Raw genomic sequence first — 25,851 nt, forward strand, 5'->3', positions numbered from 1 at the left:
TCAATTCTTCCAAAAAAAATGATAAAAAGGAACATTATCTAACTTCTTCTATGAAGCTAATATTACTCTAATACCAAAACCCGATAAAGGTACTACAAGAAAGGAAAACTACAGGCCAATTCCCCTAATGCATATAGATGCAAAAATTCTCAACAAAATACTTGCAAATCGAATCCAAAACATATTAAAAGAATTATACACCACAACCAAGTAGGGTTTATTCCAGGCATGCAATAGTGGTTCAACACAAGAAAATCAATGTAATACAACACATTAACAAATCGAAAGAGAAAAATCACATGATCATCTCAATAGATGCTGAAAAGGCATTTGACAAAATTCAGCATTCTTTCCCGATAAAAACACTTCAGAAGATAGGAATTGAAAGAAAATTCCTCAATATGATAAAGGGGATACATAAAAAACCCACAGCCAGCATCTTACTCAACGGTGAGAGACTGAAAGCCATCCCCCCTAAGATCAGGAATAAGACGAGACTGTCTCGTTCTGTCACCACTGTTATTCAACATTGTGCTAGAAGTTCTAGCTAGAGCAATTAGCAAGAAAAAGAAATAAAAGGCATCCAAATTGGAAAGGAAGAAGCAAAACTCTCATTATTTGTAGATGACATGAATCTATATTTGGAAAATCCCAAGAAATCTACAACAAAGCTATTTGAGCTAATAAACAAATTCAGCAGAGTGATGGGATACAAGATTAAAGCACAAAAATCAGCAGTGTTTCTATACACTAGTAATGACCCAACTGAGGAGGCAATTAAGAAAAAAATTCCATTCACAATAGCAACTAAAAGAATCAAGTATATAGGAATAAAGTTAACCAAGGATGTAAAGGACCTGTACACAGAAACATTGCTAAGAGAAATCAAAGATGACCTAAATAGGTGGAAAGACATTCCACGTTTATGAATAGGAAGGCTAAATGTTGTTAAATGTCAATTCTACCCAAATTGATCTACAAATTCAATGCAATACCAATCAAAATTCCAACAACCTACTTTGCGGACTTGAAAAAGCTGGTTATCAAATTTATTTGGAAGGGAAGGGGACCTCAAATAGCTAAAAGCATCCTAAAAAAGAACAAAGTGGGATGACTTACACTTCCTGACTTTAAAGCTTATCATAAAACCGCAGTGGTCATGACAGCATGATATTGGCACAAAGACAGACATATTGATCAATGGAATCAATTTGAGAGTTCAGAAATAGACCCTCAGATCTATGGTCAATTGATTTTTGACAAGGCCCCCAAATCCTCCAAACTGGGACATAACAGTCTCTTCAATAAAATGGGGGCTGGGAGAACTGGATATCCATATCCAAAAAATGAAAGAGGACCCCTACCTCACACCCTATACAAAAATTAACTCCAACTGGATTAAAGCCCTAAGTGTAAGAGCCAGTACCATAAAACTCCTAGAAGAAAATATATAGAAACATCTTCAAGACCTACTGATAGGAGGTAACTTCTTAGACCATATACCAAACCAGAAGTAACAAAAGAAAAAATAGATAAATGGGAACTCCTCAAGATTGAACACTTCTGTGCTTCAAAGGACTTTGTCAGAAAAATGAAGAGACTGCTAACTCAATGTGAGAGAGTATTTGGAAACTATGTATCTGACAAGGGTTTGATACCCAGTATATATAAAGAAATCCTATAACTCAACAACAAAAGGACAAACAACTAAATAATAAAATGGGCAAAAGATAAGAATAGAATTTTTTCTGAAGAGGAAATGCACAAGTCAAGAAATGCCAAAAGTTGCTGGTCACCATCAGAAGCTAGGAAGAGGCAAGCAGAGATTCTTCCTTAGAGCCTTCAGAGGGAGCATGGCCTTGCCAACAACACCTTGACTTCAGACTTCAAGGCTCCAGAACTGTAAGAGAATACATTTGTTTTGTTTTAAGCCACCCAGTTTGTGGTGCTTTGTTTTGGCAGCCCTAGGAAAATATTACACTATCTCTGAGAAAAAAAAAAAAAGAGGAAATGCAAATAGCTAGAAAGCACATGAAAAGATGTTCATCTTCATTAGCTATTAGGGAAATGCAAATCAAAACCACAATGAGATATCATGTCACACCTTTAAGAATGGCCGCTATTAAACAAACAGGAGACTACAAACGTTGGAGAGGATGTGGAGAAACAGGAACACTTATTCACTGCTGGTGGGAATGTAAAATGATGCAGTTTCTGTTGAAGACGGTTTGGTAGTTCCTTAGGAAATGAAACACTGAGTTGCCCTATGACCCAGCAATTCTACTACTCAATATATACCCAGAAGATCTGAAAGCAGTGACACAAACATTTGCACACTGATCTTCATAGCGGCATTATTCACAACTGCCAAAAGATGGAAACAATCCAAGTGCCCATCAATAGATGAGTGGATAAACAAAATGTGGTATATACATATGATGGAATATTATGCAGCAGTAAAAAAGGAATGAGGTCCAGAAATATGCAACAACATGAATGAACCTTGAGGACATAATGCTGAGTGAAATAAGCCAGACACAGAACAACAAATATTGTATGATTTCACTAATATGAACCACTTGGAAAATGTAAACTCAGGGTCTTAAAATGTAGAATATAAGGGACCAAGAAAGACAGAAGCTAGAAAAGGGGGAGTGGTTACCTAATATGTACAGAATTGCTTATGCGGTTGAACTTACATGTTTGGGAATGGATAGAGGTGATGGTAGTTCATTATTGTGATTGTAAGTAATAGTACCATATTGTAGGTGAATTTGATTGAAAGGGCTTATTGAAAGTCATGTATATCATCGATTAACACTACAAATATAAATAAGTTCTTGCATGAACTACCAGAAATGTATGACACTTCTACAAAGAGTTAATAATACAGTGGTATATGGGGGAAAATTACCTACTGCATGCTATGGATTATATTCAACAGTAATACCTTAATATTTTTCATCAACAGTAACATGTGTATCATACCAATATGAGGGGTAAATAATTAGGGGGGATAAGGGTTATGGGGTGTTTTCGGTTTTCTTTAGTGTGTGTGTCTATCTGTTATTTTTCTCCTTGGAGCAATGAAAATTGTCTAAAATTGAGAGTGATGATTGTACAACTAAGTAAGGACACTGTGAGACTGACTATTCTTTGGATAGAATATATAGTATGTGAGCATATTTCAATAAAATCTGCACATTAAAAAAATAAACAGAAAGATACAAGTGCTGGAGAAGATGTGGAGAGAAGGTATACTTATCCAATGTTGGTAGGCAGTAGAATGATACAGCCCCTCAAGAGGGCAGTGTGGCAGGTCCACAGGAGGCTAAATGTAGGGTCGCCATATGATCATGCAATCTCGTTATTAGGAATATACTCTGAAGAACTGAAAGCAGGGACATTTGCACACTGATGTTTCTGGTGGCATTATTCACGATTCCTAGTGGATGGAGGTGGCCTAAGTGTCCATCAACTGATAGTGGAAGGGCGAACTGTGGTGTATACATACAATGGAATATTGTGCAACTACGGAAAGGAATGAAACATGCAACGACGTAAATGAACCTTGAGGACATTACATTGAGTGAAATAAGCCAGAAACAAAAAGACAAATACTGTATGGTCTCATTTAGAAAATGCTTCTAAGAAAATTAGGGCCTAGACTGTTAGCTCTTACAGCAGTCACATTTATTCCCAAGTTTTAAGTATGTTTCTAAATTCTGAGATGCTGTGCTCTTTGTGTATAACCTGGTAGTTCCCTGGAACTTGGGGAATCTGTGTGACAGCTGAGACCCAGCTCAGAGTTAGAGTTCTGCAGCTCTGAAAGTCAGCACTACTCCATACAGCAACTGAAAAAGAGATCAGACTTCGACTAGAGATATGAATGAAGCTGATCTGGTTAGGACTAAGGTAAATCAGAATACAGGGTAAAGGACGATAGTGTCTACATTTTAAAACTTCAACTTCTGTGTGAGACCAAAGGAAGAGATGTTTATTTTGTCCAAAATTTAAATTTTCTGTAGCACACTATCTAACTTAACCTGTCTGGTCAGTTTATTTAGACAACCTAAATACATGGAGCATAGAATAGGGAATGAGAGCTTGTTATTCTGTATAGCTTAATGTAATACCTGATACATTCCAGAGTATTTCAGGGAGAAAATAAACAAGTATTTGCAAAGTCCCTTAAGGGACTGGGAAAAAAATATGGAACTATTAAACATCCCCATCTGGGAAATTCCTGATATTCTCTCAAGCATTAGGGACTCCTATTTTAAAATCCAAGCCCTCACTTAGTATACTAAGTATCCTGAGGATACTTCTATGGTCAGTTTATTCAAGCATCATAAATACATGGGACTTTGAATAGGAAGTGAGATATGGTTGGTTTTTACAGGTTAGTGTGAAGCCCTGATAAATCCCAAAGTAATCTGGGCAGAGAATAAAAACATATTTGCAAAGCCCCCTTGAAGGACTGGGAAAAAATGTGCAAAGATTAAATTTCCCCACCTGGGGAATTTCTGATATTCTCATAAGCATTTGGGACTACAAAATTAGAAGGCTGAGCCCTCGATCTTGGGGCTTGTCCTTATGAAGCTTTTTACTGTAAAGGAGAAGCTAAGCCCCAGAGAACCTCTTTTGTTGCTCAGATGTGCCTCTCTCTCTAAGCCAACTTGACAGGACCCCCAGGCACTTAGAGAGAAATGTCCTGGGAGAAAGAACCAAGAATGTACAGGAGCTGAGAGAGGAGCTGGAACACAACCTGGAATCAACAGATGCCCCCCACGTGCCTTCCCAGCTAACAAAGGTTTTCCAGACGCCACTGGCTTTTCTCTAGTAAAGGTACTCTCTTGTTGGCCTCACGGCCTTAGGACTGTAAATTTGTAACTAAATAAATCCCCTTTATAAAAGCCAATTCATTTCTGGTGTTTTGTAAAATGGCAGCATTAGCAAACTGGAATAATACCCAATTTAAAATGTTTTATCTCAGCAGAAATTTCTTTATTGTTAAACTGATCATTATATTTAAAAATCAGAACACTAGCTTTTTACCTGAGTTTGTGTAGAAGCAGAAGCAGTAGCAGCTGCTGCTTGTTCCTGTTCCTGGTAATATTGAGAAGCCCTTCTATCCTCTTCCTCTTGGAGTTTCTTCGCTAGTTCCAAATCACTGATTCCTTCTGGGATTTGTTCCCAGTTGATATCTTGGCTCTGCTGTTCTTGTTGTAGAGATAATGCCATAAGATAGTCCTAAGAAGTTAAATTAAATTATCACCATCTTTAGCTACGAGATTTTACCTAAGAACTTAATAAGCATAAAGATGCATAAATAAGGAAGCTAAAATCACCATATTATTAAACAGAGATAACCACTGTTAACATCGTAGTGTATATCCACCTAGTATTTTTTTCTACAAGCACATACACACTCGAGAACATCCCTCCCACCCCTTGAAACTATCTGGTTTTGTAATCTGTTTCTTCTTCATTCACTGTCATAAGTATTTCATTTTTTAAAAACAAGAATTTCCTAAGATAATTAAATCTTTTTCCAAATCATGATTTTTAAAGCCAACATAGTAGACCATTTACCATCATACCATTGATTAATTAAGCATCCCTCACCTCTCCAACATACATACCCAGATTATTTCCTATAAGAAAAAGTGGTGCTTCTTTGGTCAAAAGTTATATTATTTAACTGAATGCCCATTTTACTGATCAGAGTTAATACTGAATGAAACTTGTTTATTCTGTGTATCTCCCCTCAAAAATATAAGAATTTTAAATAATCTCAGAAGATATGTAAAAAGAAGTTGATGCTTGTGAAGACCTTATACTATATATGGAGCATGACTATCTTACTGATGGCAAGAATTTGTCCCTCAAATTTTTCTCCTCAACTTTTCAAACTCTCTATATACTAACACCTTATAACTAGACTACCCTGACTATTCCTTTTGCTTTCATTTCCTCTGCTCCAATATTCTTTACATTTAGTGGTTTAAAATCTGGCACATTTCTCTTTAGTAATATTTTAAAACAATGCCCCTGTATAGCTTCTGAAGGAAAATGAATATTTTGACCATCAAGGCTGTTTTTCAAAGGAAAGTCAAGAGTCCTAGAAAAACTGGCATTTGTTGAATCAAGTATTTTTCTATGCACTGATAACATGATATTCAAATTGCCATTATAGAACTTAACACATAATATATTGCTCAAATGTCTGTCTCCCCTGCTAGATAAATCTTTGAGGACAGGACTGAATGACTTATCTCTGCATCCCCAGGACCTTATTATACAGCCAGGAATCCAACTGCTCAATGAATATTGGCTAATATTCACATAAACACATGAACATAGACTCCATGCACTTCTAAACCAAGGTGTATAATTAAAGCATATGCAAAATGATCATTTACCTATTCAAAAAGTACCAGCAGGTGAAGAGTGTAAGTAAAATTAGGGAAATTTCACAAGTATATTAAGGCATAAATCTTTTTTTTTATTTTTTTTTTATTTTTATTTTTTTTTAATCTTCATTTTATTGAGATATATTCACATACCACGCAGTCATACAAAACAAATCGTACTTTTGATTGTTTACAGTACCATTACATAGTGGTACATTCATCACCCAAATCAATCCCTGACACCTTCATTAGCACACACACAAAAATAACAAGAATAATAATTAGAGTGAAAAAGAGCAATTGAAGTAAAAAAGAACACTGGGTACCTTTGTCTGTTTGTTTCCTTCCCCTATTTTTCTACTCATCCATCCATAAACTAGACAAAGTGGAGTGTGGTCCTTATGGCTTTCCCAATCCCCTTGTCACCCCTCATAAGCTACATTTTTATACAACTGTCTTCGAGATTCATGGGTTCTGGGTTGTAGTTTGATAGTTTCAGGTATCCACCACCAGCTACCCCAATTCTTTAGAACCTAAAAAGGGTTGTCTAAAGTGTGCGTAAGAGTGCCCACCAGAGTGACCTCTCGGCTCCTTCTGGAATCTCTCTGCCACTGAAGCTTATTTCATTTCCTTTCACATCCCCCTTTTGGTCAAGAAGATGTTCTCCGTCCCATGATGCCAGGTCTACATTCCTCCCCGGGAGTCATATTCCACGTTGCCAGGGAGATTCACTCCCCTGGGTGTCTGATCCCACGTAGGGGGGAGGGCAGTGATTTCACCTTTCAAGTTGGCTTAGCTAGAGAGACAGGGCCACATCTGAGCAACAAAGAGGCATTCGGGAGGAGGCTCTTAGGCACAATTTTAGGGAGGCCTAGCCTCTCCTTTGCAGCAACCGTCTTCCCAAGGGTAAAACCTGTGGTAGAGGGCTCAACCCATCAAACCACCAGTCCCCTATGTCTGTGGTCATGTTAGCAACCATGGAGGTGGGGTAGGCGAATACCCCTGCATTCTCCACAGGCTACTCAAGGGGGCACGACATCTTTTTTTTTTCCTTGTTTTTCTTTTCTTTTTTTTTTTTTTTTTAACTTTCCCTTCTTTTTTAAATCAACTGTATGAAAAAAAAGTTAAAAAGAAAACAAACATACAATAAAAGAACATTTCAAAGAGAGCATAACAAGGGAGTAAGAAAAAGACAACTAACCTAAGCTAAGATAACTGCTTAACTTCCAACATGTTCCTACTTTACCCCAAGAAAGTTACCTAATATAGCAACATTTCTGTGAACTTGCTCCTACTATATCCATCAGAAATTAACAGACCATAGTCATTCCTGGGCATCCCCAGAATGTTAAATAGCTTATCTGTTCTTCTTGGATTATTGTTCCCCCTTCCTTAATTGCTCTCTACTGCTAGTTCCCCTACATTCTACATTATAAACCATTTGTTTTACATTTTTCAAAGTTCACATTAGTGGTAGCATAATATTTCTCTTTTTGTACCTGGCTTATTTCGCTCAGCATTATGTCTTCAAGGTTCATCCATGTTGTCATATGTTTCACGAGATCGTTCCTTCTTACTGCCGTGTAGTATTCCATCGTGTGTATATACCACATTTTATTTATCCACTCATCTGTTGAAGGACATTTGGGTTGTTTCCATCTCTTGGCAATTGTGAATAATGCTGCTATGAACATTGGCGTGCAGATATCTGTTCGTGTCACTGCTTTCCGATCTTCCGGGTATATACCGAGAAGTGCAATCGATGGATCGAATGGTAACTCTATATCTAGTTTTCTAAGGAACTGCCAGACTGACTTCCAGAGTGGCTGAACCATTATACAGTCCCACCAACAATGAATAAGAGTTCCAATTTCTCCACATACCCTCCAGCATTTGTAGTTTCCTGTTTGTTTAATGGCAGCCATTCTAATCGGCGTTAGATGGTATCTCATTGTGGTCTTAATTTGCATGTCTCTAATAGCTAGTGAAGCTGAACATTTTTTCATGTGTTTCTTGGCCATTTGTATTTCCACTTCAGAGAACTGTCTTTTCAGATCTTTTGCCCATTTTATAATTGGGCTGTCTGTACTATTGTCATTGAGTTGTAGGATTTCTTTATATATGCAAGATATCAGTCTTTCGTCAGATACATGGTTTCCAAAAATTTTTTCCCATTGAGTTGGCTGCCTCTTTACCTTTTTGAGAAATTCCTTTCAGGTGCAGAAACTTCTAAGCTTGAGGAGTTCCCATTTATCTATTTTCTCTTTTGTTGCTTGTGCTTTGGGTGTAAAGTCTAGGAAGTGGCCGCCTAATACAAGGTCTTGAAGATGTTTTCCTACATTATCTTCTAGGAGTTTTATGGTACTTTCTTTTATATTGAGATCTTTGGTCCATTTTGAGTTAATTTTTGTGTAGGGGGTGAGGAAGGGGTCCTCTTTCATTCTTTTGGATATGGATATCCAACTCTCCCAGCCCCATTTGTTGAAAAGACCATTATGACTCAGTTCAGTGACTTTGGGGGCCTTATCAAAGATCAGTCGGCCATAGATCTGAGGGTCTATCTCTGAATTCTCAATTCGATTCCATTGATCTATATGTCTATCTTTGTGCCAGTACCATGCTGTTTTGGCAACTGTGGCTTTATAATAAGCTTCAAAGTCAGGGAGTGTAAGTCCTCCCACTTCGTTTTTCTTTTTTAGAGTGTCTTTAGCAATTCGAGGCATCTTCCCTTTCCAAATAAATTTGATAACTAGCTTTTCCAAGTCTGCAAAGTAGGTTGTTGGAATTTTGATTGGGATTGCATTGAATCTGTAGATGAGTTTGGGTAGAACTGACATCTTAATGACATTTACTCTTCCTATCCATGAACATGGAATATTTTTGCATCTTTTAAGGTCCCCTTCTATTTCTTTTAGTAGAGTTATGTAGTTTTCTTTGTATAGGTCTTTTACATCTTTGGTTAAGTTTATTCCTAGGTACTTGATTTCTTTAGTTGCTATTGAAAATGGTATCTTTTTCTTGAGTGTCTCTTCAGTTTGTTCATTTCTAGCATATAGAAACATTACTGACTTATGTGCATTAACCTTGTATCCCGCTACTTTGCTAAATTTGTTTATTAGCTCTAGTAGCTGTATTGTCGATTTCTCAGGGTTTTCCAGATTTGAGATCATATCATCTGCAAACAATGACAGTTTTACTTCTTCTTTTCCAATTTGGATGCCTTTTATTTCTTTGTCTTGCCGGATTGCCCTGGCTAGCACTTCCAGCACAATGTTGAATAACAGTGGTGACAGCGGGCATCCTTGTCTTGTTCCTGATCTTAGAGGGAAGGCTTTCAGTCTCTCACCATTGAGTACTATGCTGGCTGTGGGTTTTTCATATATGCTCTTTATCATGTTGAGGAAGTTTCCTTCAATTCCTACCTTTTGAAGTGTTTTTATCAAAAAGGGATGTTGGATTTTGTCAAATGCTTTTTCAGCATCTATTGAGATGATCAATTGATTTTTCCCTTTTGACTTGTTAATGTGTTGTAATACATTGATTGATTTTCTTATGTTGAACCATCCTTGCATGCCTGGAATAAACCCCACTTGGTCATGGTGTATGATTTTTTTAATGTGTCTTTGGAGTCGATTTGCAAGTATTTTGTTGAGGATTTTTGCATCTATATTCATTAGGGAGATTGGCCGGTAGTTTTCCTTTTTTGTAGCATCTTAGCCTGGTTTTGGTATTAGATTGATGTTAGCTTCATAAAATGAGTTAGGTAGTGTTCCATTTTCTTCAATGTTTTGAAAGAGTTTGAGTAAGATTGGTGTCAGTTCTTTCTGGAAAGTTTGGTAGAATTCCCCTGTGAAGCCATCTGGCCCTGGGCATTTATTTGTGGGAAGATTTTTGAAGACTGATTGGATCTCTTTGCTTGTGATGGGTTGGTTGAGGTCTTCTATTTCTTCTCTTGTCAGTCTAGGTTGTTCATATGTTTCCAGGAAATTGTCCATTTCCTCTATATTATCCAGTTTGTTGCCATACAGTTGTTCATAGTATCCTCTTATAATTTTTTTAATTTCTTCAGGATCTGCAGTTATGTCACCTTTTTCATTCATTATTTTGTTTATATGGGTCTTCTCTCTTTTTGATTTTGTCAGTCTAGCTAGGGGCTTGTCAATCTTGTTGATCTTCTCAGAGAACCAACTTTTGGTGATATTTATCCTCTCTATTGTTTTTTTTGTTCTCTATGTCATTTATTTCTGCTTTAATCCTTGTTATTTCTTTTCTTCTACTTGGTTTAGGATTGGTTTGCTGTTCATTTTCTAGCTTCTTCAGTTGATCCATTAGTTCTTTGATTTTGGCTCTTTCTTCCTTTTTAATATATGCATTTAGTGCTATAAATTTCCCCCTCAGCACTGCTTTTGCTGCATCCCATAGGTTTTGGTATGTTGTGTTCTCATTTTCATTCGTCTCTATATATTTAGCAATTTCTCTTGCTATTTCTTCTTTAACCCACTGATTGTTTAGGAGTGTGTTGTTTAACCTCCAGGTATTTGTGAATTTTCTAAGTCTCTGATGCTTATTGACTTCTAATTGTATTCCATTGTGGTCAGAGAATGTGCTTTGAATAATTTCAATCTTTTTAAATTTATTGAGGCTTGTTTTATGTCCCAGCATATGATCTATTCTGGAGAAAGTTCCATGAGCACTAGAAAAGTATGTGTATCCTGGTGATTTGGGATGTAATGTCCTGTATATGTCTGTTAAATCTAATTCATTTATCAGATTGTTTAGGTTTTCAATTTCCTTATTGGTCTTCTGTCTGGTTGATCTATCTATAGGAGAGAGTGATGTGTTGAAGTCTCCCACAATTATTGTGGAAACATCAATTGCTTCCTTTAGTTTTGCCAGTGTTTCTCTCATGTATTTTGTGGCACCTTGACTGGGTGCATAGACATTTACGATTGTTATTTCTTCTTGCTGAATTGCCCCTTTTATTAGTATGTAGTGGCCTTCTTTGTCTCTCAAAACATCCCTGCATTTGAAGTCTATTTTATCTGAGATTAATATTGCTACACCTGCTTTCTTTTGGCTGTAGCTTGCATGAAATATTTTTTTCCATCCTTTCACTTTGAGTTTCTTTGTGTCCCTGTGTCTAAGATGAGTCTCTTGTATGCAACATATTGATGGTTCATTTTTTTTGATCCATTCTGCGAATCTATATCTTTTAATTGGGGAGTTTAATCCATTTACATTAAACGTTATAACCGTGAAGGCATTTCTTGAATCGGCCATCTTATCCTTTGGTTTATGTTTCTCATATTTTTCCCCTCTGTCTATTAATATCCTTTATTGTACCCATACCGAATCTCTTTAGTACTGAACCTTTCTCCAAGTCTCTCTGTCCTTTCTTTGTTTCTCTGTCTGTAGGGCTCCCTTTAGTATCTCCAGTAGGGCAGGTCTCTTGTTAGCAAATTCTCTCAGCATTTGTTTGTCTGTGAAAAATTTAAGCTCTCCCTCACATTTGAAGGAGAGCTTTGCTGGATAAAGTATTCTTGGTTGGAAATTTTTCTCACTCAGAATTTTAAATATATCGTGCCACTGCCTTCTCGCCTCCATGCTGGCTGCTGAGTAGTCACTACTTAGTCTTATGCTGTTTCCTTTGTATGTGGTGAATTGCTTTTCTCTTGCTGCTTTCAGAACTTGCTCCTTCTCTTCTGTGTTTGACAGTGTGATCAGTATATGTCTCGGAGTGGGTTTATTTGGATTTATTCTATTTGGGGTTCGCTGAGCATTTATGATTTGAGTGTTTATGTTGTTTAGAAGATTTGGGAAGTTTTCCCCAACAATTTCTTTGAATACTCTTCCTAGACCTTTACCCTTTTCTTCCCCTTCTGGGACACCAATGAGTCTTATATTTGGACGTTTCATATTATCTATCATATCCCTGAGGTCCATTTCGATTTTTTCAATTTTTTTCCCCATTCTTTCTTTTATGCTTTCATTTTCCATTCTGTCATCTTCGAGGTCACTGATTCGTTGTTCAACTTCCTCTAGTCTTGTACTATGAGTGTCCAGAATCTTTTTAATTTGGTCAACATTTTCTTTAATTTCCATAAGATCGTCCTTTTTTTTATTTAGTCTTGCAATGTCTTCTTTATGCTCTTCTAGGGTCTTCTTGATTTCCTTTGTCTCCCATACTATGGTCTCATTGTTCATCTTTAGTTCTTTGAGTACCTGCTCTAGGTGCTATGTCTCTTCTGATCTTTTGATTTGGGTGCTTGGGCTTGGGTTATTCATATCGTCTGTTTTTTTCATATGCTTTATAATTTTCTGTTGTTTTTGGCCTCGTGGCATTTGCTGAACTTGATATGGTTCTTTTAGGATTTGTAGACCAATTGAAGTCCTTATCTCTAATTTATCAGATCTACAGCTTCGTGGAGTACACTTTCTCTAACTAACCAGCAGGTGGCGTCCACGAGCCACCTGTTCTCCACAAGCCAGTTCTCCCCTGCTTAGCCTTTTTGGTAGTGGGGGAGTGAGTCTTGTGGGGTCCAATTGGTGTACCAAGCTTGCGTGTGTAGTTGGTGTTGCCTGCCCTGTATATGGGGCGTGTTTCTGGGCAGTCAGGGAGGGGGGGTGGCTCTAACAATCAAATCTCCCTGGTGATCCTAGAGTTTTAAAGCTGCTGCAATAGTCTAATCCTTCAGTTCAGTCTTGCCACAGTTTGTCTCTGCCACTGACCCACAAGTCCTTGGTATTGGCGTATGGCTCCTGAGACTTGCAAGTGGGCCCCTCTTCCAGGCCGTGCACCCCGGGTCCTCTGTTGAGGGATGACTGTGCTATGTCACAGGTGAGTGCCGTCCCCCCAGGGCAGTTCTGGGCTGCTGGGCTGTGTAGGGAGGCTCCCAGTCTGCTCAAATGATGGCTGAATGGGGCTTTGTTAATTCACACTGCTCTACCTTCCCAAGTCTGGGACAATCAGCTGAGGTTGCAGGGAAGGCTAATGTCCATGCCCAGTTTTGTGGTGTGTGCCTGTTATTTGAAGCACTTCCGTCACACTGGGTTGTCTGGGGCAGTTCTGGGCTATGGGGCTGGCGATGGGCAGGGGTGTTTCCTGTCCACCAGGATGATGGCTGTGAGCGGACACCCCCCTTTTCTTGGGAAGTTGTGGTGTTTAGTGAATTTTCTCAGCCACTGGATTATTGCCTTTTGTCTCAGAGCTCTCCTAGTTCTGCTCTTGACTTGACGTGCCCAAATTGCAAGGCTTTGAAGCTTTCTGTATTGGGCTTCTTAGAGTAATTGTTTTAGAAAAAGAAAAAAGCATTAAAAAAAAAAAAAAAAAAGGGCCCTCCTCAGAGATCTAATGGGTTATTGAAATGCTAAGAGACAAAGCAACCAGGGCCATTAAGGAAAGGTCCACAGGGCAGAGAGATCAGCTTTTCTTCGGGATTTGCATATGCGCCTCAGGGCCTGAGCTCGGGCCTGAGCTCTGCCCTTCCCCCTTCTATGTTCATCAGAACTCCAAAAATCCTCCGCTTTTATTTTGGAGTTTTTCGTGTTGTTTTTTTTCTATGCCTGTCTCCTCTCTGCTGGGCTGGCTGCTCTCAGATTCTCTGGTGTCTAGTCTCCATCTATCTATGGTTGGAGTTTGGATCAGCAGAATGAGTTTCCGATAAGGGCTGCCACTGCAGTTCTCCCTTCTCCTTCCCGGAGCTGACAGCCCCTCCTCCCACGGGACTGAGCCTGGCAGGGAGGGGCGCGGGTCCCCTGGCCGCAAAAACTTACAGATTTCGCTGATCTCAGCAGTTCCACGTTTTCATGAGTGTTATATGAAGTATGCCCAAAGTCAGATCGCTCTGTGGTGTCCAGTCCACGCAGTTCCTGGCTTTCTACCTACTTTCCTGGAGGAGTAACTAAAACATACAGCTCACCAGTCTGCCACCTTGCCCCGCCTCGCCCAAGGCATAAATCTTTAGTTCAAAAGATTTGGATACATGAATTCACATTGGAAATGAATGAGCATTTTACACAATATAAAGACGACAAAACAAATTTACCTGATCTATCTGATCCTGTTGTCCTCTATATACAGTTTCTGGATCTGATGGAGGCCTCAGATGAAATCCTGAGTCACAGAAATTTCCATCACCATCTACATTGTGTAGACTTTCCCAAACAACTTTTTCTTCAGTAAGAAATCCCTGGTCTGTTACCAACAAATACAGCTGGCCCTTAATAAGGAATAACAAAAGAAAAAGGAATGCTAAATTGATTAAAACTAGTTAATATTGAAGAAAACTTTATAACTTATATGTCAAAAGCATTTTAATTATTCCTACTAGTTAGATTTATACCATATAATAATGAACCAAGTAGATAATCTTATTTACTCACTGAATTAAATCCACCTGGCTTTGAATATAATTTGCAGTATTGACATTAAAATATAAGAAGAAATAGGAGACTTTTGTTAGCATGTTCAACTAATACATGACATAAATAGCTTTTGGGGTTATGACCTCATTTTGCAAAACAGAAAAATACTATATAAGTTCCTGAAAAATCCATCAGGTAATGAATAAATAACAACCACAATAAATGAAGCCACCTTCTGTTTTGTTTGTTTGTTTGTTTTTTAATTATTATTCTTTTCCTTACTAGAGAAGTTATGGGTTTATGGAATAATCATGCATAAAATACAGGAAAACCATTGTGCCTAAGAGTCACTCCCAGAGGGCTTCCTTTATTGCTCAGATGTGGCCTCTCTCTAAGCCAACTCGGCAGGTACACCCACAGCCCTCCCCCCTACGTAGGACGATTCCCAAGGGTATAAATCTCCCTGCAATATGGAGCGTGGCTCCCAGGAATGAGCCTGGACCCTGAATCATGTGATTAAGAAAGCCTTTTGGGCCAAAAAGAGGAGGAGAATTGAAATAAAATAACGTTTCAATGGCTGAGAGATTTCAAATGGAATCGAGAGGTCATTCTGGAGGTAACTCTTATGCAATATAGATATCCCTTTTTAGTGTTTAGTTTATTAGAAGTTAGAAGGAAATATCTGAAATTGTTGAGTTGCAGTCCAGTGTCCTTGATTCTTGAGGGTGATTGTGTGAGTATGTGGCTTACATGGTGTGACTGTGTGATTGTGGGGACCTTGTGGCTCACACTCCCTTTGCCCAGTGTATGACAAATGAGTAGGAAAAAATGGGGACAAAAAGTAAATAAATAGTATGGAGATGGGGGAAATAGGACATTTTGAATGTTCTTTTTATTTTTATTTTTATTCTTACTTTTATTTTTTAGAGAAATGAAAATGTTCAAAAATTGACTATGATGAAACTGTGAACAATTGTTTTACACTATGGAAGACTGTATGGTATATGAATATATTTCAATTAAAAAAAAAGGTAGGACTCGGGCAAGATGGCGGCATAGAGAGGAGTGGAAGCTAAGTAGTCCCCCTGGAACAACTACAAAAAAACAGAAACAACTAGTAAATAATCCAGAATAACTGCGGGGGGAAAAACGAGACCATCCATTCATCATACACCAACCTGAATTGGGAGGAATGCCCGAGAACACAGCATAAAATCTGTAAGTAAAACCTGCGGAACCAGGTCGGGAGACCCCCTCCCCCATAGCCCGAGCTGCAGAGCCTTGTGGTGCCAGAGAGAAGCTCTCTCCCAGCAAGCGAATACAGCTCAGCTGAGCTCCAACTGGGGTTTTAAGTAGCGAGTGTGAACTGCTCACTACAGGTACGCAGCCCCAAAAAACAGACAGAGGCTTTGGGTGACGACTGACCTGGGAGAGCCGGAGGGTTGCCTTGGACTGCACCTGAAGGGGACTATCTGTTTCTTTTTTGGCTCAGTGGAGAAAGCCCCAGTCATTTTCAGTTTCAAGGGTTGTGACTCTGGGAAGGGTGGAGACACCACAAGCAGAGAGCATTGAAATGGTAATGACCTCCACCTGAGGGGTCTGTCTTCTCTAGGAGGAAAGGGATGGGGTCCTTTCCATTCACAACCAGACCCCAGAGCCTGGGGGAACACAGCCATACCTCCTCACACCAGTCAAGAATTATAGGCTAACAGGCATCACCTGCTGGGCAGAAAAGCACAGTGACCTGAGGCATCAAAGGGTGGAGCAATTTTCTAAGACACACCTGCAGGGAAACCAGATACTGAATATTTCTTCCCTCTGGGACCTGAGCCTGTTCTGGTCTGGGAAAACCTGATTTGGATAACCAAGGAAACCATGCCCAGACAACAGAAAATTACAACCTACACTAAGAAAAACAAAGTTATGGCCCAGTCAAAGGAACAAACTTACACTTCAACTGAGATACAGGAATTTAAACAACTAATGCTAAATCAATTCAAAAAGTTTAGAGAAGATATTGCAAAAGAGATAGAGGCTGTAAAGGAAGCACTGGACATGTATACGGCAGAAATCAAAAGTTCAAAAAACCTACTAGTAGAATCTATGGAAATGAAAGGCACAACACAAGAGATGAAAGACACAATGGAAACATACAACAGCAGATCTCAAGAGGCAGAAGAAAACACTCAGTAACTGGAGAACAAAACACCTGAAAGCCTACACGCAAAGGAGCAGATGGAGAAAAGAATGAAAAAATATGAGCAACATCTCTGGGAACTCAAGGATGAGACAAAGTACAATAATGTACGTATCACTGGTGTCCCAGAAGGAGAAGAGAAGGGAAAGGGGGCAGAAGCAATAATAGAAGAAATAATTAATGAAAATTTCCCATCTCTTATGAAAGACATAAAATTACAGATCCAAGCAGCGCAGTGTACTCCAAACAGAAGAGATATGAATAGGCCTACACCAAGACACTTAATAATCAGATTATCAAATGTCAAAGACAAAGAGAGAATCCTGAAAGCAGCAAGAGAAAAGCAATCCATCACATACAAAGGAAGCTTAATAAGACTATGTGTGGATCTCTCAGCAGAAACCATGGAGGCAAGAAGGAAGTGGTGTGATATATTTAAGATACTGAAAGAGAAAAACCACCAAGAATCCTGTATCCAGCAAAGCTGTCCTTCAAATACGAGGGAGAGCTCAAAATATTTTCTGACAAACAGACAACGAGAGACTTTGTGAACAAGACACCTGACCTACAGGAAATACTAAAGGGAGCACTACAGGGTGATAGAAGACAGGAGTGTGTGGTTTGGAACACAATTTTGGGAGATGGTAGCACAGCAATGTAAGTACATTGAACAAAGGTAACTATGAATATGGTTGAGAGAGGAAGATGGGGAGCATGTGAGACACCACAAGAAAGGAGGAAAGATAACGACTGGGACTGTGTAACTTGGTGAAATCTAGAGTATTCAACAATTGTGATAAAATGTACAAATATGTTCTTTTACGAGGGAGAGCAAGCAAATGTCAACCTTGCAAGGTGTTAAAAATGGGGAGGCATTGGGGGAGGGATGCAATCAGCATAAACTAGAGACTGTAACTAATAGAATCATTGTATTCTGCTTCCTTTAATGTAATAAAGGTGATATACCAAGGTGAATGCAGATAAGAGGGGGGGATAGGGGAGGCATGTTACACACTTGACATTGGTGGTATTGTCTGATTCTTTATTCTACTTTAAGGTTATTTTTCCTTTTGCTGCTTCCTAGCTGTCATTTTTTTGTTTCCTCTTTCTTTTGCCTCTCTACCTTCTATGACTCTCCCTCCTGCCTTGTGGAAGAAATGTAGATGCTCTTGCTTAGTATGAGCAGAATGTTCAATTAGGATGAACTTAAATGTTTGGAAATGAACAGGGGTGTTGGTAGCAAGATGTGAGAATAACTAACAGCGCCGAATGGTGTGTGAATGAGGTGGAAAGGGGAAGCTCAAAGTCATATATGTCACCAGAAAGAAAGTTGGAGGTCAAAAGATGGGAATGTATAAAACTGAATCCTATGGTGGGCAATGTCCACGATCAACTGTACAAATACTAGAAATCGCTTCCATGATCCAGAACAAATGTATGACAATACAAGTAGAAGTTAATAATAGAGGGGCATATAGGGAAGAACTATATTCCTATTACAAACTATATACTACAGTTAGTAGTATTTCAACATTTTTTCATAAACAGTAACAAACGTACTATATCAATACTAGGAGTCAACAATTGAGGGGGGTTGGTTAGGGATAGGGGAGGTTTAGAGTTTCCTTTTCTTTTTTTCTCTTTTCATCTTTCACTTTATTTCTTGACTGGAGTAATGAAAAGTTTCTAAAAATTGAACAAAAATTAAGTGTGATGCATGCACAGCTGTATGAGGGTACCCAGGGGCAAGTGATTGTACACTTTGGATCTTTGGATAATTGTATGGTATCTGAACAATCTCAATAAAAATGAAAAAAAAAAAAAAAAAAAGGTAAATGAGGGGGGAGAAGGAGTATGGGATGCTTTGAGTGTTCTCTTTCACTTTCATTTTTATTCTTATTTCCATTTTTATCTTTTGGAGTGATGAAAATGTTGAAATATTGATTGTGGTGCTGAATGCACAACTGTATGATGGAAGTGTGAACTGGTGTACACTTTGAATGATTGTATGGTATATGAACATATTTCAGTGAAACTACATTGTAAAAAAAAAAAGGAAAAAAACCACAGGAATCCCATATACCACCCTACCATCAACACCTTGCATTCGTGTGGGACATTTGTTACAACTGATGATAGCACATCTTTATAATTGTACTATTAACAATAGAGTCCATGGTTGAACTTAGGGTTCTCTGTGCAGTGTGCTTCCATGAATTTTTTAAAATTCTTATTCTGTGACCACATATACAATCTAACATTTCCCCCTTTAGTCACATTCAGATACATATTCTAATAGTTTATTACATTCACAATGTTGTCCTCCCATCACCACCATACATTATCAAAACATTTCCACATTACAAATAGAGCTCTGTACCTTTTAAGCCTTACCTTCCCATTCCCTATCCCCACTCTGTCCCCTGGTAACCTATATTCTAAATTTTTATTTTGTGGGCTTGCTTATTCTAATTATTTCAAATCAGGGAGATAATACAATATTTGTCCTTGTGTGTCTGGCTTCCTTCACTCAACATTATGTCTTCAAATGTACATCCATGTTGTTGAATGTATCAGGATTTCACTCATTTTTATAGCTGAATAATTCTCCATTGTAAGTGTTATCACATTTTGTTTATCCATTTTTCGGTTGATGGACACTTTGGTTGCTTCATCTCTTGACAATTCTGAATAACATTGCTATGAACATCAATGTGCAAAATTCTGCTCAAGTACCTGCTTTCAATTCTTTTCGGTATATACCTCATAGAGGGATTGCTGGGTCATGTGGTAGTTTTTTTTTTTTTTTTTTTCTTTGCCTCATGTCTTTTATTTTTTTTATTTTTTTTTATTTTTTCCTTTAATGAGACCATTTTTATTACTCTTTGATTAAGGAAATAGCTTTTTTTTAAATTTTTTTTTTAATTTTTTTAATGATCATTTTATTGAGATATATTCACATACCACGCAGTCATACAAAACAAATCGTACTTTCGATTGTTTACAGTACCATTACATAGTTGTACATTCCTCACCCAAATCAATAACTGACACCTTCATTAGCACACACACAAAAATAACAATAATAATTATTAGAGTGAAAAAGAGCAATTGAAGTAAAAAAGAACACTGGGTACCTTTGTCTGTTTGTTTCCTTCCCCTATTTTTCTACTCATCCATCCATAAACTAGACAAAGTGGAGTGTGGTCCTTATGGCTTTCCCAATCCCATTGTCACCCCTCATAAGCCACATTTTTATAGAACTGTCTTCGAGATTCATGGGTTCTGGGTTGTAGTTTGATAGTTTCAGGTATCCACCACCAGCTACCCCAATTCTTTAGAACCTAAAAAGGGTTGTCTAAAGTGTGCGTAAGAGTGCCCACCAGAGTGACCTCTCGGCTCGTTTTGGAATCTCTCTGCCACTGAAGCTTATTTCATTTCCTTTCACATCCCCCTTTTGGTCAAGAAGATGTTCTCCGTCCCACGATGCCGGGTCTACATTCCTCCCCGGGAGTCATATTCTACATTGCCAGGGAGATTCACTCCCCTGGGTGTCTGATCCCACGTAGTGGGGAGGGCAGTGATTTCACCTTTCAAGTTGGCTTAGCCAGAGAGAGAGGGCCACATCTGAGCAACAAAGAGGCATTCAGCAGGAGACTCTTAGGCACAAATATAGGGAGGCCTAGCCTTTCCTTTGCAGCAACCGTCTTCCCAAGGTTAAAACTTATGGTAGAGGGCTCAACCCATCAAACCACCAGTCCCCTATGTCTGTGGTCATGTTAGCAACCATGGAGGTGGGGTAGGCGAATACCCCTGCATTCTCCACAGGCTCCTCAAGGGGGCACGACATCTTTTTTTTTTTCCTTGTTTTTCTTTTTTTTTTTTTTTTAACTTTCCCTTCTTTTTTAAATCAACTGTATGAAAAAAAAAGTTAAAAAGAAAACAAACACACAATAAAAGAACATTTCAAAGAGACCATAACAAGGGAGTAAGAAAAAGACAACTAACCTAAGATAACTGCTTAACTTCAAACATGTTCCTACTTTACCCCAAGAAAGTTACCTAATATAGCAACATTTCTGTGAACTTGTTCCTACTATATCCATCAGAAATTAACAGACCATAGTCATTTCTGTGCATCCCCAGAACGTTAAATAGCTTATCTGTTCTTCTTGGTTTATTGTTCCCCCTTCCTTAATTGCTCTCTACTGCTAGTTCCCCTACATTCTACATTATAAACCATTTGTTTTACATTTTTCAAAGTTCACATTAGTGGTAGCATATAATATTTCTCTTTTTGTGCCTGGCTTATTTCACTCAGCATTATGTCTTCAAGGTTCATCCATGCTGTCATATGTTTCACGAGATCGTTCCTTCTTACTGCCGTGTAGTATTCCATCGTGTGTATATACCACATTTTATTTATCCACTCATCTGTTGAAGGACATTTGGGTTGTTTCCATCTCTTGGCAATTGTGAATAATGCTGCTATGAACATTGGCGTGCAGATATCTGTTCATGTCACTGCTTTCCGATCTTCCGGGTATATACCGAGAAGTGCAATCGCTGGATCGAATGGTAGCTCTATATCTAGTTTTCTAAGGAACTGCCAGACTGACTTCCAGAGTGGCTGAACCATTATACAGTCCCACCAACAATGAATAAGAGTTCCAATTTCTCCACATACCCTCCAGCATTTGTAGTTTCCTGTTTGTTTAATGGCAGCCATTCTAACTGGTGTTAGATGGTATCTCATTGTGGTCTTAATTTGCATCTCTCTAATAGCTAGTGAAGCTGAACATTTTTTCATGTGTTTCTTGGCCATTTGTATTTCCACTTCAGACAACTGTCTTTTCATATCTTTTGCCCATTTTATAATTGGGGTGTCTGTACTATTGTCATTGAGTTGTAGGATTTCTTTGTATATGCAAGATATCAGTCTTTTGTCAGATACATGGTTTCCAAAAATTTTTTCCCATTGAGTTGGCTGCCTCTTTACCTTTTTGAGAAATTCCTTTCAGGTGCAGAAACTTCTAAGCTTGAGGAGTTCCCATTTATCTATTTTCTCTTTTGTTGCTTGTGCTTTGCGTGTAAAGTCTAGGAAGTGGCCGCCTAATACAAGGTCTTGAAGATGTTTTCCTACATTATCTTCTAGGAGTTTTATGGTACTTTCTTTTATATTGAGATCTTTGGTCCATTTTGAGTTAATTTTTGTGTAGGGGGTGAGGTAGGGGTCCTCTTTCATTCTTTTGGATGTGGATATCCAACTCTCCCAGCCCCATTTGTTGAAAAGACCATTATGGCTCAGTTCAGTGACTTTGGGGGCCTTATCAAAGCTCAGTCGGCCATAGATCTGAGGGTCTATCTCTGAATTCTCAATTCAATTCCATTGATCTATATGTCTATCTTTGTGCCAGTACCATGCTGTTTTGGCAACTGTGGCTTTATAATAAGCTTCAAAGTCAGGGAGTGTAAGTCCTCCCACTTCGTTTTTCTTTTTTAGAGTGTCTTTAGCAATTCGAGGCATCTTCCCTTTCCAAATAAATTTGATAACTAGCTTTTCCAAGTCTGCAAAGTAGGTTGTTGGAATTTTGATTGGGATTGCATTGAATCTATAGATGAGTTTGGGTAGAATTGACATCTTAATGACGTTTAGCCTTCCTATCCATGAACATGGAATATTTTTCCATCTTTTAAGGTCCCCTTCTATTTCTTTTAGTAGAGTTATGTAGTTTTCTTTGTATAGGTCTTTTACATCTTTGGTTAAGTTTATTCCTAGGTACTTGATTTTTTTAGTTGCTATTGAAAATGGTATCTTTTTCTTGAGTGTCTCTTCAGTTTGTTGATTTCTAGCATATAGAAACATTACTGACTTATGTGCATTAATCTTGTATCCCGCTACTTTGCTAAATTTGATTATTAGCTCTAGTAGCTGTATCGTCGATTTCTCAGGGTTTTCTAGATATAAGATCATATCATCTGCAAACAATGACACTTTTACTTCTTCTTTTCCAATTTGGATGCCTTTTATTTCTTTGTCTTGCCGGATTGCCCTGGCTAGCACTTCCAGCACAATGTTGAATAACAGTGGTGACAGCGGGCATCCTTGTCTTGTTCCTGATCTTAGAGGGAAGGCTTTCAGTCTCTCACCATTGAGTACTATGCTGGCTGTGGGTTTTTCATACATGCTCTTTATCATGTTGAGGAAGTTTCCTTCAATTCCTACCTTTTGAAGTGTTTTTATCAAAAACGGATGTTGGATTTTGTCAAATGCTTTTTCAGCATCTATTAAGATGATCATTTGATTTTTCCCTTTTGAATTTTTAATGTGTTGTAATACATTGATTGATTTTCTTATGTTGAACCATCCTTGCATGCCTGGAATGAACCCCACTTGGTCATGGTGTATGATTCTTTTAATGTGTCTTTGGATTCGATTTGCAAGTATTTTGTTGAGGATTTTTGCATCTATATTCATTAGGGAGATTGGCCGGTAGTTTTCCTTTTTTGTAGCATCTTTGCCTGGTTTTGGTATTAGATTGATGTTAGCTTCATAAAATGAGTTAGGTAGTGTTCCATTTTCTTCAATGTTTTGAAAGAGTTTGAGTAAGATTGGTGTCAGTTCTTTCTGGAGTTTGGTAGAATTCCCCTGTGAAGCCATCTGGCCCTCGGCATTTATTTGTGGGAAGATTTTTGATGACTGATTGGATCTCTTTCCTTGTGATGGGTTGGTTGAGGTCTTCTATTTCTTCTCTGGTCAGTCTAGGTTGTTCATATGTTTCCACGAAATTGTCCATTTCTTCTACATTGTCCAGTTTGTTGCCATACAGTTGTTCATAGTATCCTCTTATAATTTTTTTAATTTCTTCAGGATCTGCAGTTATGTCACCTTTTTCATTCATTATTTTGTTTATATGGGTCTTCTCTCTTTTTGATTTTGTCAGTCTAGCTAGGGGCTTGTCAATCTTGTTGATCTTCTCAAAGAACCAACTTTTGGTGATATTTATCCTCTCTATTGTTTTTTTGTTCTCTATGTCATTTATTTCTGCTTTAATCCTTGTTATTTCTTTTCTTCTACTTGGTTTAGGATTGGTTTGCTGTTCATTTTCTAGCTTCTTCAGTTGATCCATTAGTTCTTTGATTTTGGCTCTTTCTTCCTTTTTAATATATGCGTTTAGTGCTATAAATTTCCCCCTCAGCACTGCTTTTGCTGCATCCCATAGGTTTTGGTATGTTGTGTTCTCATTTTCATTCGTCTCTATATATTTAGCAATTTCTCTTGCTATTTCTTCTTTAACCCACTGATTGTTTAGGAGTGTGTTGTTTAACCTCCAGGTATTTGTGAATTTTCTAAGTCTCTGATGCTTATTGACTTCTAATTGTATTCCATTGTGGTCAGAGAATGTGCTTTGAATAATTTCAATCTTTTTAAATTTATTGAGGCTTGTTTTATGTCCCAGCATATGATCTATTCTGGAGAAAGTTCCATGAGCACTAGAAAAGTATGTGTATCCTGGTGATTTGGGATGTAATGTCCTGTATATGTCTGTTAAATCTAATTCATTTATCAGATTGTTTAGGTTTTCAATTTCCTTATTGGTCTTCTGTCTGGTTGATCTATCTATAGGAGAGAGTGATGTGTTGGAGTCTCCCACAATTATTGTGGAAACATCAATTGCTTCCTTTAGTTTTGCCAGTGTTTCTCTCATGTATTTTGTGGCACCTTGACTGGGTGCATAGACATTTACGATTGTTATTTCTTCTTGCTGAATTGCCCCTTTTATTAGTATGTAGTGGCCTTCTTTGTCTCTCAAAACATCCCTGCATTTGAAGTCTATTTTATCTGAGATTAATATTGCTACACCTGCTTTCTTTTGGCTGTAGCTTGCATGAAATATTTTTTTCCATCCTTTCACTTTGAGTTTCTTTGTGTCCCTGTGTCTAAGATGAGTCTCTTGTATGCAACATATTGATGGTTCATTTTTTTTGATCCATTCTGAGAATCTATATCTTTTAATTGGGGAGTTTAATCCATTTACATTAAACGTTATAACCGTGAAGGCATTTCTTGAATCGGCCATCTTATCCTTTGGTTTATGTTTGCCATATTTTTCCCTCTCTCTATTAATATCCTTTATTGTACCCATACTGAATCTCTTTAGTACTGAACCTTTCTCGAAGTCTCTCTGTCCTTTCTTTGTTTCTCTGTCTGTAGGGCTCCCTTTAGTATCTCCAGTAGGGCAGGTCTCTTGTTAGCAAATTCTCTCAGCATTTGTTTGTCTGTGAAAAATTTAAGCTCTCCCTCAAATTTGAAGGAGAGCTTTGCTGGATAAAGTATTCTTGGCTGGAAATTTTTCTCACTCAGAATTTTAAATATATCGTGCCACTGCCTTCTTGCCTCCATGGTGGCTGCTGAGTAGTCACTACTTAGTCTTATGCTGTTTCCTTTGTATGTGGTGAATTGCTTTTCTCTTGCTGCTTTCAGAACTTGCTCCTTCTCTTCTGTGTTTGACAGTGTGATCAGTATATGTCTCGGAGTGGGTTTATTTGGATTTATTCTATTTGGGGTTCGCTGAGCATTTATGATTTGTGTATTTATGTTGTTTAGAAGATTTGGGAAGTTTTCCCCAACAATTTCTTTGAATACTCTTCCTAGACCTTTACCCTTTTCTTCCCCTTCTGGGACACCAATGAGTCTTATATTTGGACGTTTCATATTATCTATCATATCCCTGAGGTCCATTTCGATTTTTTCAATTTTTTTCCCCATTCTTTCTTTTATGCTTTCATTTTCCATTCTGTCTTCTTCCAGGTCACTGATTCGTTGTTCAACTTCCTCTATTCTTGTACTATGAGTGTCCAGAATCTTTTTAA

At 38.1% G+C, this 25,851-nt stretch overlaps 1 protein-coding gene across 2 annotated transcripts in view; it reads right to left on the reverse strand.

Moving 5' to 3' along the window:
- MINDY2 (MINDY lysine 48 deubiquitinase 2) overlaps window positions 1-25,851 on the reverse strand; it is a 157,390-nt gene that overhangs the window by 11,184 nt on the left and 120,355 nt on the right. For both annotated transcript variants that reach the window (XM_037833842.1, XM_037833844.1), the window contains exons 7-8: window positions 14,462-14,635; window positions 5,059-5,253 (exon numbers count right to left, since the gene is read on the reverse strand). In XM_037833842.1, coding sequence (XP_037689770.1) covers window positions 5,059-5,253; window positions 14,462-14,635 — 369 coding nt within the window. The remainder of the gene's footprint in view (window positions 1-5,058; window positions 5,254-14,461; window positions 14,636-25,851) is intronic.

Source organism: Choloepus didactylus, chromosome 4 (genome assembly GCF_015220235.1).
Source record: "Choloepus didactylus isolate mChoDid1 chromosome 4, mChoDid1.pri, whole genome shotgun sequence".
In the NCBI taxonomy this organism is placed as follows: domain Eukaryota; kingdom Metazoa; phylum Chordata; class Mammalia; order Pilosa; family Megalonychidae; genus Choloepus; species Choloepus didactylus.